The sequence below is a fragment of the Mastomys coucha genome, unplaced genomic scaffold (assembly GCF_008632895.1).
Source record: "Mastomys coucha isolate ucsf_1 unplaced genomic scaffold, UCSF_Mcou_1 pScaffold4, whole genome shotgun sequence".
Lineage (NCBI taxonomy): Eukaryota > Metazoa > Chordata > Mammalia > Rodentia > Muridae > Mastomys > Mastomys coucha.
The window spans coordinates 21,410,547-21,428,341 of NW_022196910.1; the positions used below are offsets into that span (position 1 = coordinate 21,410,547).

Sequence of the window (17,795 nt, forward strand, 5' to 3'; positions counted from 1 at the left end):
CCCCGCCCCCTGCTCTTGCCCTGGATGTCCACCACGTACTGCCTTCTTTCAGTAGTTGACAGCACAGACAGGTCGCCTGCTCTAAAAACTCTCCTGATCTGTGATTCCACCATCTGTTTCACACATCTTTAGGTTTTAAAAATATGCGACCCCTTTTAAAATGCAAATACCCATGGGAGAGGTTAGACCTTGGTATGGCTTTGTTGTTAGACCAGCCACGTAAGGCTGACTGGCCTGGAACGCACCATGTAGACCAGACTGGCTTCTAATTCAGAGATCCACCTGTTTCATCTGCAATTAAAAGTGTATGCCACCATGCTCAGCTTCTTCATAGCATCCTGACGTCCATTAAACCCCGATTTGGTTGAAAGGAAGGAACTCTAAAAAGAAGTGATCAGCTTGAAGGAAATTAAAACTTATAGTATATTAATTATTCTTTTTTATTTACACTTTACATCCTGATCACTTCTGTCCCTTCTCTCCTCCCCCTTCCACCCCCCATACCCCTGCCCCCAACATCACCCTCCCACAGACACCAACCCACCCTGGCGCATCAAAGTCTAGCAGCAGGACTGAGTGCATCCTCTCCCACTGACGCCAGACAGGGTAGCCCAGTAAGGGAAAGGGATCCAGAGGCAGGCAACAGAATCAGAGACAGCCCCTACTCCAGTTGTTAGGGGACCCACATGAAGACCAAGCTGCACTTCTGCTACATATGTGCAGAGAGCCTAGGTCCAGCCCCTGCATGCTTTTGATTGGTGGTTCAGTCTAACTACCCAGGTTAGTTGACTCTGTAGGTCTTGTGTCCTTGACCCCTCTGACTCCCTCAATCCTTTATCCCCCTCTTCGTCAAGACTTCCCCGAGCCCCACCTAAGGGATGCTTAGCTATAGGTCTCTGTATCTGTTTTCATCAGTTGATGAGTGACACCTCTTAGATGCTAGTTATGCTAGGCTCCTGTCTGCAAGCATTATTATTTTTTGTTTGAATCTGTTAGACAAGCACTCTTCTACTGAGATATAATCCCAGCCACTTTTTTCTTCTAATTCTTGTGTGTGTGTGTGTGTGTGTTTTAAGTTATCATTAGCATTTAAGATGTACTGAAGGCTGTTATTGCTAGGAAATGTTCTGTGTGCTGCAGATAGATATAAATATGCCTGTAACTGATATTCCTACCAGGGCTACTTTAAAATAAAATAGCTCTGGTTGGTAGCTTTGTCAGTGGTAAGTGGTGGATGCCCAGGGCAAGAGCAGGAGGGGAGGAAAGCTGGGGCCAAATTGGTAGCTACTCACAGAGAGCTACATCAGGAGGCCCAAATGATTTGTCTGACCGTGTAGTACGGTATGACTCCAGAGAGTACTTTTAAAACCCATTTTCCTGTGACACTTCTTTCATAGTTTAGTGTGTCAGAGAAGTGACCTCTGACCAAGTTTTCATTGAGCTGCATCTACGCTTGGTATCACAGATATCATCTAAGTAAAAAAATTTCAAAGCAACGAAATAGGCAAATTTCCTTGTAACCACAAGAATCTATTACAAAATAGCATCGACCTGAATAAGAAAGCTAATGTAGAGCTCAGTAGTTTTTGAGATAAGATCTCACAGTATAAAGCCCTGGCTGGATTGGAACTCTGAGTAGATCAGGCTGGCCTTTAAACCCACAGATATCTTCCTGCCTCGGCCTTCCAAGCGCTGGGATTACGGGTGTGGACATCTAACCTAGAACTCTGCCTTTCTGTATTAAACTAGTATCCTTAGCTGTGATCGCCTGAGCCATCTGTAGTTACTACCCTTGTTTTCAAGAATGTGAAATGCGTGTGGATTAAATGGTACAATCTAGCCAAAATGGTTATCTAGCCATAACCCCATGATAAATTCATCGCAGGCTTTTTTCCCCATTGGGTCTTTTTTGTCTTAAGTATTAACTCATCCTGACTAAACTTTTGTTTGTTTGTTTGTTTGTTTGAAACAGTGGGCCTAGGGATGTAGTCCAGCTGATAGAATGCTTGCCTTTTGTACACAGAGCCCCAAGATCAGCAGTAGTAGCACATAGTAACCTGGTGTGCTGCACACACCTGTAATCCCAGCACTCAGAAGATGGAAGCAGGAGAATCAGACACTTAAGGTCACTTTCAGATTATAGTGAAACTGAGCTCAGGCTGGGAGACATGAAGCCCTGCCTCAAAACAATTTGTTATTGTTGTTGTTGTTTTCCATAATGAGCTAGTTGTCATGGCACTGGGATGCACCTGTAATCCCATCCCTTAGAAGGCTATGGAGTCCGAAGGATTGAGAGTTCAAGGCCAACCTGAGCTTATTGGCGAGGTCCTGTCTCAGAAAACCAAAAGAAAAGAGAATTCTAAAGCTGAAGTAATTTTTCTTGATTATAGCACTCTCTATTTGTCCTTCAAGGATTTAAATGAATAGTTATTGTTTGATTTTATTTCCCAGAAACCTAATTTGTAGCTATGTTTTCTCTGCATTTTAAAATTACATTTATTTAGTGTGTAGGCATGTGTGTGCCATAGTTCTCATGGAGAGATCAAGAGGCCAGTGTGTGAGAGTGGAGTCTGCCCTTCCACCATGTGGGTCCCTTGGGATGTAACTTCTTCAGACTTGGTGGCAAGCACCTTTTACCCAGTGAGCCACCTTGTCAGCCCTTCGCTGTATTAAACATTTTAAATTTTATTACTTGTTTGAGCACTTTGCCTGCATGTATAAATGTGTACCACGTGCATGCCTGGTGCCCTTGGAGGCCAGAAGAAGGCATTGGATCCTCTGATCCAGGTGACTGTGAGACACTGTGTGGGTATAGGGAATCAAACCTGGGTCTTCTGGAAGAGCAGCCAGAGCTCACGTCTGCATAATTACATTTTTTTGTGTGTGTATACTTCAGGGTACATTAGGAGGTGGACAGGAGTGGGTCGCAGGCTTTTGTCTCCTAAGCACTCACTCTGTTTCTGTCCCTTCTTCAAAACTGCTCCACCGTGGCAGCCGTACTTTCCTAAATTTCAAGCCTCTTCGCCATCAGTTTGCTCTGTCACCTCCAGAACTGATTATCTATTCTCCTCCACAGAATTTTTTGCTGATTTTATATTGCCCATAGACAATTTGAGGAATGATGCAGACCGAGAATCCTCCAAGACCCAGGTAAACAGGGGTGGTTGTAGAAAGAGGAGTGTGTGTGTGTGTGAGTGTGTGTGTGTGTGTGTGTGTGTGTGTGTGTGTTTATATATCCCTTTGGCCCTGCTGATTTAACACGAAAAGGAGAGGCCCAGAATAAAGATCTGAAGTGTCTGGTCTAGACTCTGGTTATTTGAGTCTAGAGGCAAAATACTGCTGTGTGAAGTAAATTTTGAATTTTTAAAAAAGATTTAATTTTATGTGTATGGGTATGTGTTAGGTGTATGGGTAAATGTCTGTGCACCATTTGTGTGAAATGTCCGTGGAGACCAGAAGTGGGTGTTGGATCCTCCGGAACTCAAGTTACAGGTTGTAACAGTTGCCATGTTGGTGCTGGGAACTGAACCCAGGTCTTGGGTTCAGTTTTTATCAGTTTCAGTTCCAGTGTTTTTATTTTTTATTTTTTTAAGATTTATTTATTTATTATATGTAAGTACACTGTAGCTGTCTTCAGACACCTCAGAAGAGGGCATCAGATCTCATTTTGGATGATTGTGATGGTTGTGAGCCACCATGTGGCTGCTGGGATTTGAACTCAGGACCTTCGGAAGAGCAGTCAGTGCTCTTAACTGCTGAGCCATCTCTCTCCAACCTGCAGCCAGTGCTCTTGACAGCTATGCCTTCTGTTCAGCCTCTGTGTGTGAAGTGAACTTTTGATTGTAAAGTGTATAGAAAGAAGTAGGGAAACCATTTAGAAGCCTCATTGTAATAATCCAGGTGAGATGTCATTGTGGTTTGGATCATGCTGGTGCAAAACCAGCAATGGGTAGTTGGACTCTAAAGGTATTATGGAAATGGAGCTAACAGTTTCCTCTGAGTCTGGAGGGTGAATTCAAGAGTGACCCCAAGGCTGGAGAGATGGCTCAGTAGTGAAGAGTGCAATCTTGCAGAGGATCTGGCTTCAGTTGGTGTCCACATGACAGCTTACAACTCTAGTTCCAGGGGAATCCAGCACCCTCTTCTGACCTCCAAGGGCACCAGGCATGCCCATGGTACACTTGCATATGTCCAGGCAAAGCACCCATATACACGGAATAGAGATAAAGTGATCTCAAGAGTTTTTTCATCAACATAAAAAGGATTTAGGGTAATGGTATATATTAATAAATGTCTTTACTAGCAACTGTATATAGTAGGCTATACCTATTTATAAGCTTATATTATAAACATATGTACATATACATGTATTTATACATCCATATATATGTATGAGCATATATATGCCTGTATATAAGCCTTTGTCATTACAGGCCTCTGAATCCTTCCTTTGTTACTCTATTTTGTTTAAACCACTCATACTGCTAGCATATACATATATGAGTGTGTGTGTGTGTGTGTGTGTGTGTGTGTAATGCTTTTGGAAACAGCTGTCAGAGTGTTGGATAAATATTCTAATGGACTGAAAACTGGTCACTAATTTTTCACCACTAGATGGTGACAGAAAATCAAAAACAAAGGTTTTAAAGTGAGCCCAATGGAGACAGTAAAGAGAAGTGTGTGTATTTGTGGAGGGGGGGGAGAAGTAAAGAGAAGTGTGTGTATTTGTGGAGGGGGTGGAGAACAGCTTCCGGTATTGTGACAGACAAGGCAGAAATAATATATTAACCTTGGGAAATTAAAAACGAGGAATCTTTGCTTAGATCTTTTGAAGAACTTGATGTTATTTGGCTTAGTTTTCAGATGCTTCCAGTGTTGTGAAGAGAGGCCTGTGTGGATTATGTGTCTCCCAGATAGACTAGATACCTGCTAACAATGGACAGGTGCAAGCACGTTGAGCAGCTGCAGCTCACTCAAGGCCATTCCATCCTCGACCCTCAGAAATGGTACTGTATGGTCTGCAACACTACGGAGTCGATTTGGGCTTGCCTCAGCTGTTCCCACGTCGCCTGTGGGAAGTATATCCAAGAGCATGCACTGAAGCACTTTCAAGAAAGCAGCCACCCCGTTGCCTTCGAGGTGAAAGACATGTATGTTTTTTGTTATCTTTGTAACGATTATGTCCTAAACGATAACGCAGCTGGAGACCTGAAGTCACTCCGAAGTACACTGAGTGCAATCAGAGGTAGAAAATACCCTTGTGTGGTTCAGAGTGACACGGTTTTACAGCCTGGGGCTGCCCAGGACGATGCTTACTCCTTACTCGACCGCACCCAGTCTCTAGCTGGAAACGAAGATCCAATGTGTAACGCCCTCTGGCACAGGAGACGGGCGCTCATGGAGAAAACCTTTCGAACTTGGTTTGAGCAGTCACTGATTGGAAGAAAAAGGCAAGAGCAAACTCAGGAGAGAACGGTAGCAAAACGAGAGGTGAAGAGAAGGCAGCAGGAGTTAGAGCAGCAGATGAAGGCCGAGCTGGAAAGCACACCTCCGCGAAAGAGTTTACGCTTACAAGGCCTCTCTGAGGCGGCCACGATCGAAATCTTTCCAGTGCAGGCGTCGCCCCCACCTCCAGCATCCCCAGCAAAGGAGACAGCTGCGCTGCCTACTTCCGAAGACGGAAAACTTAAAGTAAGTGACTCCTTAATCAAACGAAGGCCAGCAGTAACTCCTGGTGTAACCGGACTGAGAAATTTAGGAAATACTTGCTATATGAATTCTGTTCTTCAAGTGTTGAGTCATTTACTCATTTTTCGACAGTGTTTTTTAAAGCTTGACCTGAACCAGTGGCTGGCTGTGGCTGCTAGCGATAAGACCCGATCTTATAAGCACTCAGCCGTCACGGATGCGGCATATCAGATGAACGAAGGACAAGAGAAAGAGAAGGGCCTCTCGTGCTCCAGACATTCGGGTTTAGCAGCGGGCCTAAGTGGAGGGGCCTCAAAAGGTCGGAACATGGAGCTTATTCAGCCCAGGGAGCCCAGTTCGCCGTACAGTTCTCTTTGCCATGAATTACATACCCTTTTCCAAGTCATGTGGTCTGGCGAGTGGGCCTTGGTCTCGCCATTTGCAATGCTTCACTCCGTGTGGAAGCTGATCCCTGCTTTCCGTGGTTACGCCCAGCAAGATGCTCAGGAGTTTCTTTGTGAACTTCTGGATAAGATACAGCGTGAACTAGAGACAACTGGAACCAAGTTACCAGCTCTCATCCCCACTTCCCAGAGGAGACTTATTGAGCAAGTTCTGAATGTTGTAAACAACATTTTTCATGGACAACTTCTTAGTCAGGTATGGATTTCTTGCCTTATTTTATCATCTTAGACAATCCCTAAAGTGTGGCCTACAGCTGTGTATTCTGTATGTATCCAGCGTGGCATTTTTAGGTCAGAATAGATTTCTTTTATGAATATATGAAGAAGTCACTTACAGATCTCTGAATCACTGGAAATAGTTGTATATTTGTGGAAGCAGAGACTTTTTCAGGGGAGAGATGAAGGAACTGCATTTTCTAGGTTAGAGTATAGCCATTCTCAAAGTGGTTAGGGAGAGTGTGTGTGTGTGCGTGTGTGTGTGTGTGTGTGTGTGTGTGTGTGTGTGTGTGTGTGTGTGTCCTAGTTAGGGTTTCTATTCCTGCACAAACATCATGACCAAGAAGCAAGTTGGGGAGGAAAGGGTTTATTCAGCTTACTTCCACATTGCTGTTCATCACCAAAAGTCAGGACTGGAACTCAAGCAGGTCAGAAAGCAGGAGCTGATGCAGAGGCCATGAAGGGATGTTCCTTACTGGCTTGCTTCTCCTGGCTTGCTCAGTGTGCTCTCTTATAGAACCCAAGATTTCCAGCCCAGGGATGGCACCACCCACAAAGGGCTCTACCCCCTTGATCACTAATTGAGAAAATGTCCAACAGCTGGATCTCATGGAGGCACTTCCCCAACTGAAGCTCCTTTCTCTGTGATAACTCCAGCCTGTGTCAAGTTTGACACACAAAACCAGTCAATACAGTGTGTGTGTGTAGGCATTATGGGTAGGCATAATGTTACTGTGCCCTGCGTAAAGAGTTTCATTGAATTATTTAAATGCTGATTTCAGTGCCCCCATATCTGGTTGAAATCCTTATTCTAAGAATCTCAATATTGTGTAAGCATTGCTCCCAATTATTCCTTGATTGTTCAATAAAGCTAGCTGACCAGCCAATGACTGAAAAGGAGATAATAGGGCTGGACTTCCTCCCAGCCAGGGGAGGGGGAGAGAGTGAGACAGGAAGTAGGGATTTGCTAGGGGTGAGGTGCATTTGCTGGGGGGGTGGGGGTAAGGGTGGAGGGGGGAGCTACCATGACCTGGACCAGAGAGAGCCTTTGGTTGGGAAGTAGCCAGATTAGTTTAGAGGATTACAATAGAGTTAATACTGCTCTATTGTTGTGCCCTTAAAGCTGTTAAATAAATATGAAAGTCCAGTCTCAATTATTTGAGAGATAGCTGGGTTAAGAGAAAAACTCCATGCTCTCATTTAAAATGCCATTTGCGTCTGTGTGTCTGTGTGTTCTGTGTGTGTTAGTTACCTGGAGGACATAGGTTGCTGTACTGAGAGAATGGATATGGTACATGAGCAGTTTCAGACAACATCCTATTAAAAGTATGAGTCAAAATCTTGAACAAGTAGGGACATTTGGACATTTGAAGGTAAAGAAGTGTGATTTTTTTTTTAGATTAATAATCCTAAATGATTTTCCTTTATATCAGTCACTTCTGTAAGTTTTCCTTGTTGTGGAAAGATGAGCTGCAACTAGATTCCATCTACACAGTGGTCCCCTGACCAGTGGCCTTGGTAAACTGTCAGCAGCTAGAAGCCCATTTGCCCTTAACACACAGCTTTCCTTTGTATCAGCTGAAGCAGAAAGGGGTTAGTATGAAGTAACCCCTATAATTTTGCTACTGTTATGAGTTTTAGTGTAAATATCTGTGTTTTCCCATGGTATTAGGGAACCCTGTGAAAGAAGAGTTGTTTGACCCTGAAAGGGGTCTTGACTCAAAGGTTGAGGACCACTGGACTAGAGAGATGGTTAATTGGTTACTGCTCTTGCAGAGGACATGAGTTTGGCTCCCAGCACCCCCACCCAGTGGCTCACAACTGCCTCTAACTCCAGCGACAGGAGCATCTGACACCTGTGCCCTTCACAGGCACCTGCATTTACACGCTCCATCCACCACGCAAATGCACACACTTAAAAAAATAAATCTTGGAAAAAAAAATCTAATCCTTTTCAAAACATTACTGTATGTGTTTATTTCTACCATAAATTTATTTAATCATACCTCTGTTGTAGATTGGAGTCTATTTCTAATGTTTCATTATGTCATGATAAATCAATGTTTTTCTTGTCTTCCATGGGACACAGTCCTTATCCCAAGGGAGTAGCTTAGGGGCTGGGCAGGTGGCTCAGTGGTTGATAGCAGGTACTGCTCTTGCAAAGGACCCAAGCTCAGATCCTAGCACCTTGTCAGGCCACTCACAATGTTTGTAACTCTTGCTCCATCACGCACATGCACACACACACACAAGCACATAGAATTTTTTAAAAACCAGAGTAGTTTGGGTAGGTAATGATAATTTAATATTCAGAAAGTTATTTTCTCATCCTAGATTTTCTGTAGTGTGAGAATGGCTAAGTGTTTTTGGTTTTTCGGGACAGGGTTTCTCTGTGTAGCTCCGGCTGTCCTGGAACTCACTCTGTAGATCAGGCTGGCCTCGAACTCAGAAATCCGCGTGCCTCTGCCTCCCAAGTGCTGGGATTAAAGGCGTGCGCCACCACTGCCTGGCTTTTTTTTTTTTTTTTAAGTTACAAATAAGTGAATCTTGAAATGAGTACAATTTTTTTTTAAAGAATTGTTTATTTTATGTATATAAGTATACTGTAGCTGTCTTCAGACATACCATTAGAGGGCATCAGATCCCATTACAGATGGTTGTGATCCACCATGTGGTTGCTGGGAATTGAACTCAGGACCTCTGAAAGAGCAGTCAGTGTCTTAACCGCTGAGCCATCTCTCCAGCCCCAAAATGAATACAATTTATTATTTAAACATTTTGCTCCTCTTTTGGGCCTTGTATCCTACCACTGAGCCTCTACATCTCATCTCTCTTCCCTAGAAGTCTCTCTTGCTAGAAGTCATGTGATAGACTTCTAGGACAACTTCTCAAAACCTGACTTCTAGCTGGGGGGTATAGGGGGAAGGGGAGGAACCCGACTTCCATGCTAAATTCCTAGACTTATCTCTAGTAGGGTTCTTCCTGTTGGCTTCTTACACTAAAGTCTATGTTGGCTTTGCCTTAATTTGTGGCCTGTATCCCTGCAACCAGAAGAGGGCATCAGATCCTATTATAGATGATTGTAAATCACCATGTAGGTGCTGGGAACTGAACTCAGGACCTCTGGAAGAACAGAGCGGCCGGCACTCAACACCCAGGTCATCTCTCCAGCCCTGTTTTGCATGTTATATATAGATTCAGCTTATAATGTCTTCAACTGTTTATGTGCTGGGTTGATGGCATTAAATAACCCAATCATTAAACTGCCTCTAGTTGTTAGAACTCCTTTGTTTTGTCCTGCGTATGTGCATGCGTGTGTCCAGGGCTAGATGTCAGAGGGCATCTTAGAATTGCATTCTCTCTCTCTACCCTTTGGGTCCTAGGAGTCTGACTCAGTTGGATCATCATGAGACTTAGCAGCCAGTGACTTCCCCTTGAGTCACCTCACCAGGCCTATCTAATAGCTTCTTTTAAAAAGTTCCAATCAGGCCGGGCAGTGGTGGCGCACGCCTTTAATCCCAGCACTTGGGAGGCAGAGGCACGCGGATTTCTGAGTTCGAGGCCAGCCTGATCTACAGAGTGAGTTCCAGGACAGCCGGAGCTACACAGAGCAACCCTGTCTCGAAAAAGCCAAAAAAAAAAAAAAAAAAAAAAAAAAAAAAAAAAAAAAAAAAAAAAAAAAAAAAAAAAAAGTTCATGCTACAGAGAGACTGTAAAGCAGAGTAACATTTTCCTTTGCAGGTTACATGTCTTGCTTGTGAAAACAAATCAAATACTATAGAACCATTCTGGGACTTGTCACTGGAATTCCCAGAGAGATACCAATGCAGTGGGAAAGATGCCACCTCCCAGCCATGTCTGGTTACTGACATGCTGGGCAAATTCACAGCAACAGAGGCTTTAGAAGGGAAAATCTACGTGTGTGACCATTGCAACTGTGAGTATGCCCCCCCTCCCCCCACCTCTCTGTGCTTTCCTAAGATTAAGCTTAGGGGATGGTAGGTGGAGACTGGGATACCCGGAAGACAGTGCTTCAGTAATAGCTATGAAAATAAATTTTTTTTCTTTTTAGTTCTGCAAAAGAAATCAGGCCTTTCTTCTTGATAATGACCTTTATTGATATTAAATTTCTTCTTGTAGTGCCGGAGAGATGACTCAATGGTTAAGGGCACTGGCAGTTCTGATAGAGAGCCAAGGTTCCATTCCCAGCACCCACCTTGCTATGTGGGTGGCAAATCTGTCTTGTCTCAAGGAGTCTGATAACTTCTTGCCACCTCAGGCACTCACATGTGATGTACAGACATACAGGAAGGCAAAACATTTACCCATACACATAGAATAGAATAACTGATTGATTGATTAATTCATTCATTAATAAAGGTTTTCCCAGACAGGGTTTCTCTTTGTAGCTCTGGCTATCCTGGAACTCACTCTGTAGACCAGGCTGGCCTCAAACTCAAGAGATCCACCTGCCTCAGCCTCCCTAGTATTGGGATTAAAGACGGATGCCTGGCTCAGCAATAATTTATTTTAAAAATTTCCATGTTTCAAAAAAATTATACTAGAGCTTGAGATACTTTAAAAAAAAAAGAGCAGTGCTATGGCATTAAACCTCATGTGTCCTGCATGCTAGGGAGCTGAAGAGATGTCATATTGATTTTTTTTTTCTTGGTTTTTCGAGACAAGGTTTCTCTGTACAGCCCTGACTGTCCTGGAACTTATTCTGTAGGCCAGGCTGGTCTCGAACTCAGAAAGCCGCCTGCCTCTGCCTCCCAAGCACTGGGATTAAAGGCGTGCGCCACTACTGCCCGGCTTGATTATTTCCAGAGCCACTTAAAGTCACATTTGTTCTGAGCACTGCCTTAATTTTACATTATTAGGTTATGATGTAGCCTAAGATCTACAGGACCTTTGTCAGACTTGTTAGGATGAGTTTAAAATGTCCCAAATAGCTTCATCACCAAAACGTTGGGATGGATAATATTATACATGTAGAATATGGTCTTAGGGTAATTTGAATATGTAATGAGGCCAACAAACCCAGGCCTGGAAGTGCTGCTTTAACACAGTAGGTAGGGATGTGCAAGTAGAAGCCAGAGAGGCCAGGCACCCTGTGCAGCCATACCCATAGAGTCCAAAAACAGGAACAGGGTATCTAGCAGCCTCTGGGTTCCTGGATGAAAGCTTCTAGTAGCCAGTAGAAGTCACCCCGAGCTAGCATGAGAGGCAGCTGCTAACCAGCTGCTAACAGCTCTGAGAGTGGATGGTCCAGCAGAGACTCCAGGGTGTAGCCCCTAGGTGGACACGAGAGAAGCAGGGGAGACAAGAACCCTGAGTTCTCCTTGTTAAAAGAGCATGACCCTGGTGGGATGAGGAGAGACCTGGGAAGCATGACCAGGTAAAGCTAAGCATGCAGGAGTGCTGTGTGTGCACAATACATACCATGTGCCTGGGACTGGCTCAGCCAAGGCTAAATGAATTCACCACATGTTTGTAAGAGTTCAAAAAGTGTATTATTAAAGTATGTATGGAGGAAACTGTTAACTTTCTCCTGCTTAGCTGGCCTAGTCAATTTTACTTTTAAATAGGTAGCGGTGTTCTATTTAATTCTTGCATGAGTGTCTTGCCTACATGTATAAAAGTGCATGACATGTGTTGTGCCTGCAGAGGCCAGAAGAGGGTGTGGCATTCCCTGGACTAGTCACAGACAGTTGTGAGCCTCCACGTGGGTCCTGGGAACTGAATCCGGATTCCCTGCCAAGCAGCACTTGCTCTTAACTGCTGAGCCTCGTCTCCAGCCCCTTGCAGGATTATTATTAAGTCCTGTACTTCCTTTCATGTCTACCCTGACTGTGCATCCGTTTCTCGTTTTAAAAAACACATTACATTTCCTGAAGTCAAAGCCTATGTTCACCTCCAGCTTGGTGCTAGACCTGGTGCCAGTGTGGGTGAGTTACACAAAAGAGGTTACTCATGTTTTTCCTTGTAATTTTTGCAACTGTCTTTCTTTTATTTGTATTTTAGCAAAGCGTAGAAAGTTTTCGTCAAAACCAGTTGTACTCACAGAAGCCCAGAAGCAGCTTATGATATGCCACCTCCCTCAGGTTCTCAGACTGCACCTCAAACGATTCAGGTCAGTAATGTTAGTTCCAGCTGCCTACCACATCCTGGGGTAATGGGTCAGTCCTGCTTAGGATCCTTCAGGACTTAGTATGCATATGATAGGCTACCTCTGAACACTGAACACTTGGCTAATGGGTGACATTCTTTTTAAAAGAGATAGGTGTTATCTTTAGCTTTCAACAGCAGACACCAATATTCATTAATTGAGTTGCTTTGATAACTGTTTTTCTGAACCAGGGCCGGGCTAGCCTAGAATTTGCTGTGTAAGGTACCCCAGCCTTGGCATCAATTTGAGAATCCTCCTGCCTCAGCTTCCTGAGGACCAAGATTCCAGGAGCATATCACATATCCCAGCATCAACTGTGACCTGTTCCATGTGAATTTAATTATGTTTATTAATATTCAGGTATACTTTTTTTAAAGATGTAATTTTGTAATGTGTGTATTTTACCCAGTTGCTTTGTGCTTAGACTATATTGATCAAAGATATAGCAGTTTAGGGGCCAGTGAGAAGGATCGAAGCACCTGCCACCAAGTTCAAGCCACTGGACTCTGCCCATGGCAGAGAGCTGAGTCCCACAAGTTGTCCTCTGACCTTCACTGACATTGTAGCAGGAACGTCTCCCAGAATGAGACACACAAAAATCAAATGTAACTTAAAGCCATAAGAAAGCCATCCGTTGAGCAGGGCAGTGGGTGGCGCACGCCTTTAATCCCAGCATTCAAGAGGCACTTTATAGTACCCCAAGCACGATTAGGCTCACAAAAGAACTTATCTACATTGGTTTTCCCATTTTGTAGCAACATAGTATGTCAATGATAAAATGCTCCTTACTGTGCTGAAATCCGATGATGGGACACACAGAGGAAGAAAGTGACAGTATGGAGCCTAATTGATTCTTGTCACTTAGACATTCCCAAATTGGTGTAGAGAGTTGTGAACTGTCCTTAGGAATTAAAAGGTACCGGTGTTTTTCTTTCCTCGAGCCTACCCATCAAAGAAAGGTATAGACTCTGCCTCCCGCTTGAGATGCCCCTTTCATGCCACGGCAAGACAGAATGTAAAACTCACAAAGCTAGCATTCATTTTCTAGGTTTTATTTCTGCATTACAGAAATTATTCCAAGCCTGATGGAAGCCTCCTGCCGTAGTTGCACAAGCCTGTGATACCACACTTAGGTGGTAGAGGCAAGACATTCAGCAGTTCACGCTCACCCCTGACTACACAAGACTGTCTGAAAAGACAAAACCATGTGGCAACAAAAATGACAGAGGGCTTCGAATCTAGCGCAGTGGTGAAATGCTTGCCTACCAAGTCTAGCGCTCCCAGTGTTACATGCATGCATTGTTAGACTAATAAAGCAGACTTTACTGGGCCTTGTTGCAAAACACACACACACACACACACACACACACACACACACACACACACACACACACACACGCACGCACGCACGCACGCACGCACGCACATCCCTCCACGGGCAACTCGGCACTGAGAACTCGTGTTCCATATAAGTGCTTCTTTAGATTAACGCACTCTCTGGAACTGACAAAGCTATCTATACCTAATGCACGGTGAGCTTTCTTCCCTTGTTTCTGAAGCGTTACTTGCTTTTGTTCCTAGATGGTCAGGACATAATAACCGAGAGAAGATTGGCGTTCATGTTGTGTTTGAGGAGACCTTAAACATGGAGCCCTATTGCTGCAGGGAGACCCTGAATGCTTTCAGACCAGAGTGCTTTATCTATAATTTATCTGCTGTCGTAATCCACCACGGAAAAGGATTTGGCTCAGGACACTACACTGCCTACTGCTACAATTCTGAAGGAGGTAGAGCCAAGAAAACCAATTTTATCTTGGGTTAGACTTGCAAGCTTCTGCTTAGGATTTTTACCAATTTTTTTTTTCTTTTTGGTTTTTCAAGGCAGGGTTTCTCTGTGTAGCCCTGGCTGTCCTGGTACTCACTCTGTAGACCAGGCTGGCCTCAAACTCAGAAATCCGCCTACCTCTGCCTCCCAAGTGCTGGGATTAAAGGCGTGCGCCACCACTGCCCGGTGACTTTTAGTAATTTCTAAGTTGGCCACTAAGTCACCTGATCACCCACTTGTCTCCTTTCTGGACAAAGGCCTTCTGCAGTCAGTGCTGCTGGGTTTTTGGTGGGTTGGGGGTACAGGAAATACAGGTTTGGATACTTTTTTTCTTTTGGGCCAGAATCTCATTTATGTAACTGGAATTCAGTGTGGATACCAGGCTGGCCTTGAACTGAGATGTTCCTACCTCTGCCTCTCCTGGGGGCTGGGATTAAAGACTTGTGCCACCAGGCCATGCAAAACTACAGGTGATCTTTCTTTTGTTTGGTTTTGAGACAGAGTTTCTCTATAGACCAGGCTGCCCTCAAACTCGAGATACCCCAGCCTCTGCCTCCCAAGTGTGCCACTAGGCCCCAGCACAGGGCAGATTTTCTTAAAGTCACACTTGTTCGTACATTTACTGGTTAGAGAACAGGGTATTTAATGACCCAGAGATGGCAGATACTTGTTCAGATTTAACATAGTCACCCTCATTGTGTCCTCTTCCATGTCCTTTCTAGTCCTTTCTGCTTTCCTTAGCAAAAAGCCTTGCTATTCTGAAAAAGACTCTGTTAAAACTACTAGGACTATACTATGTAAGTAGCTAAAGCCATAATTACTATTTCTTCTGGGAACAGAGGGTGCCAAGTATGTGTGTCAGATTCTGTAACTCCCAACTACTAAGAACAGATAGGCTATTGCATAAAAGGAGTATGAAAGGATTCTAGAGCAACACTTTCCCACTGCAAAGAACACGAGCCTGCCATGGCTTTCCCGCAGGAAACCCTCCATTTCTGGTCAAAGAGGCTTTCGTAGTGGAAAGTTTTGAAATTCTTTTACAACTACTGCCTTTTGTGCTTCACTCTAGGGTTCTGGGTACACTGCAATGACTCCAAGCTAAGCATGTGCACTATGGAAGAAGTACGCAAGGCCCAAGCTTATATCTTATTTTATACTCAGCGAGTTATTGAGAATGGACATTCAAAACTCTTGCCTCCTGAGCTCCTGTCCAATAGCCAACACCCGAATGAAGAAACTGATGCCTCTTCTAATGAAGTCCTTAGCTGATCCAGACAGTGGGCTCTCGTTATTTGTATATATACTTTTTAAATGGGCTGACTTACGATGCTGAGCTTCATTGTTTTTATTCTGTAATTATGATCAGTGCCTGCTATGTTTAGACATTGTGTATTTACTACAAAGTTTTTCCTTTTTTTTTTTTAACAAACTATAAATATATGTATATCAACCTTAGGCCAACTAAACTTTATTCAAATATTTGAGTTTTATACTTTTAGTGTTATAGTTTTATACTTTACCTCTGACTATTACCTCTTCTATTTTGATGTCTTAATTGCCTCAAATCATGAATTTGTGCAATCTACTAAAGAAATTTAGGTGGCATCATTATATATATATGTATATATAGTTACTTATTTATCTTTTATAGCTGTTTTCTATACAGATTCTAACTACATGGGGAAGGAGATTATCTTACTAAGAAAAGAAAGCCATTGGTATACTGACTCCAGTTCTGCTCCCTTGGAGGAAAAGATGGAAGTGAAATACTGAAGTATCGCCTAGTTCCAGTTACTCCTGAGGCTTCATGCTTCTACAGGGCTCAGAATAGAGTAATGCAGATACTGGTCTTTCACTACAAAATTTATTGCTTCCATAACTGTCCTTTATTGAGCACAAATTCAAAATGAAAATGGCAGATTTATACATGGTATACTTCAATGAACTTTGGAACTATGGGCAATGAAAAAGTAGTTCTAATAAAGCAGTCACAAAATTTTGAATTTAGCAAACCAGTATATTATGATATTATACAAATGTAGTTTATCTTGAGAACGAGTTTCTATGTTTAATTATTTTAGATCTCTTAAGTACCTGTGATTTTTTTTTTTTTTTTTTAGTTCAAAGAATAAGACAAATGCATAGGGACAGATGTATAAGGCAGAGAGAAGACAACAGCTCAAGCATGGCACCTGGGGTGTGTTATATCTAAGATCTCATTTTTCTTGAAGTAACCTAAGCCTGACTCTTGTTAGAATTATGTGACCACTGGGAATCTCTCAGGGCCCTGGTCCTCTTTAAAAACACTAGAAGTGATCTGAACTTGAATTTACTGAAAGCAAGAGAGATTTCTTCTACTGTGTTCTAAAGAAAGTTTTCCAGGTCTTATGGAGCCCTGCTGCTGCTGCTGCCACCACCGCTGCCATAGCCAAGGTCACTGCCACCCAACCTGCTCGGAAAGGGGCTCCACCAACCTTCAGATCCCAAGGTACCTGTTAGGCACTGGGAGAGGTTTTTTCCCTTCTTGCTAAATAAAGTGACTTCATTTTCAGCTCACTTCTAAGCCAGGAAGTTACCTTTAGCAGACTTCCGAAAGGAGTGTCACCTGGGGCAACTCATTAACAAACTGCAGCGGAAACACATCAACCTACGACAGAATCATTTGTGACAAAAATACAGTTTGAATAATATTAGGTCTGAAAATGCTCACTTACCCAACGCATATGCAAATTGTTGCATCAACTATTAAATATACCTCATTAAAGATTTATGTGATAAAGGTATCGAGTCTAGCCTTTAATTTCAAGGACTGTTTTTTGAAGCAACACATTGTAGCACCTTATTTTTACTGGTATTTAAAAGAAGCAAAACATGAAACTAGCACATAGCAGACTGTTGTCTTGTTGTGAATCTAAAATTGCATTGAAAAAAGCAAAACCCAAATGATGCAAAGAAATTTCAGCTTCTTACTAAATACCTCAGATCTACAGTGGATATCTACTTTCAAGTTATTCTAACAAAAAAACAACTGTTTAGGCTGTAGGCTGTAAAATAATTTACTAAAGGCACTATTGTTAAACACAACTCAAAGATACATCACTAAATGTAACAATGATTTTAAGGGATACACAGCTAGTAAGCAAACAACAAATGTTGTTTTTGGCTTTGTGTTGATATTGGCTTTCCTTTATAAGGCCATCCTCCTTCCGACCATTCAGGACACCATGATGTCTGCTCCCAACAATGCTCTGAGACGAGCTTGGACCTTACAAAGAGGAGACTGCTGAAAAGATCTTAGAAAGCCCTAAAGTTTGTTTAGGGGTCAGTTCTTCACACCCCGGGCTTAGATATCAAGCTGTTCCCAAGACGCAGGCATGAATCCAGAGCCCCAGCAGCCAGCTGGGGAGCCTCTCAAGTGTGTATTCACGGGGAG

The 17,795-nt window shown here is 43.2% G+C and overlaps 1 protein-coding gene across 8 annotated transcripts in view; it reads left to right on the forward strand.

The window, feature by feature from the left end:
* Nucleotides 1-15,689, forward strand: part of Usp44 (ubiquitin specific peptidase 44) — a 45,962-nt gene extending 30,273 nt beyond the window's left edge. For all 8 annotated transcript variants that reach the window (XM_031348913.1, XM_031348912.1, XM_031348914.1 and 5 more), the window contains 6 exons: nucleotides 3,077-3,150; nucleotides 4,857-6,348; nucleotides 10,110-10,305; nucleotides 12,393-12,501; nucleotides 14,119-14,324; nucleotides 15,432-15,689. In XM_031348913.1, coding sequence (XP_031204773.1) covers nucleotides 4,936-6,348; nucleotides 10,110-10,305; nucleotides 12,393-12,501; nucleotides 14,119-14,324; nucleotides 15,432-15,631 — 2,124 coding nt within the window. In that variant the 5' untranslated portion in view covers nucleotides 3,077-3,150; nucleotides 4,857-4,935 and the 3' untranslated portion in view covers nucleotides 15,632-15,689. The remainder of the gene's footprint in view (nucleotides 1-3,076; nucleotides 3,151-4,856; nucleotides 6,349-10,109; nucleotides 10,306-12,392; nucleotides 12,502-14,118; nucleotides 14,325-15,431) is intronic.
* The last annotated feature ends 2,106 nt before the right edge of the window (nucleotides 15,690-17,795 follow it).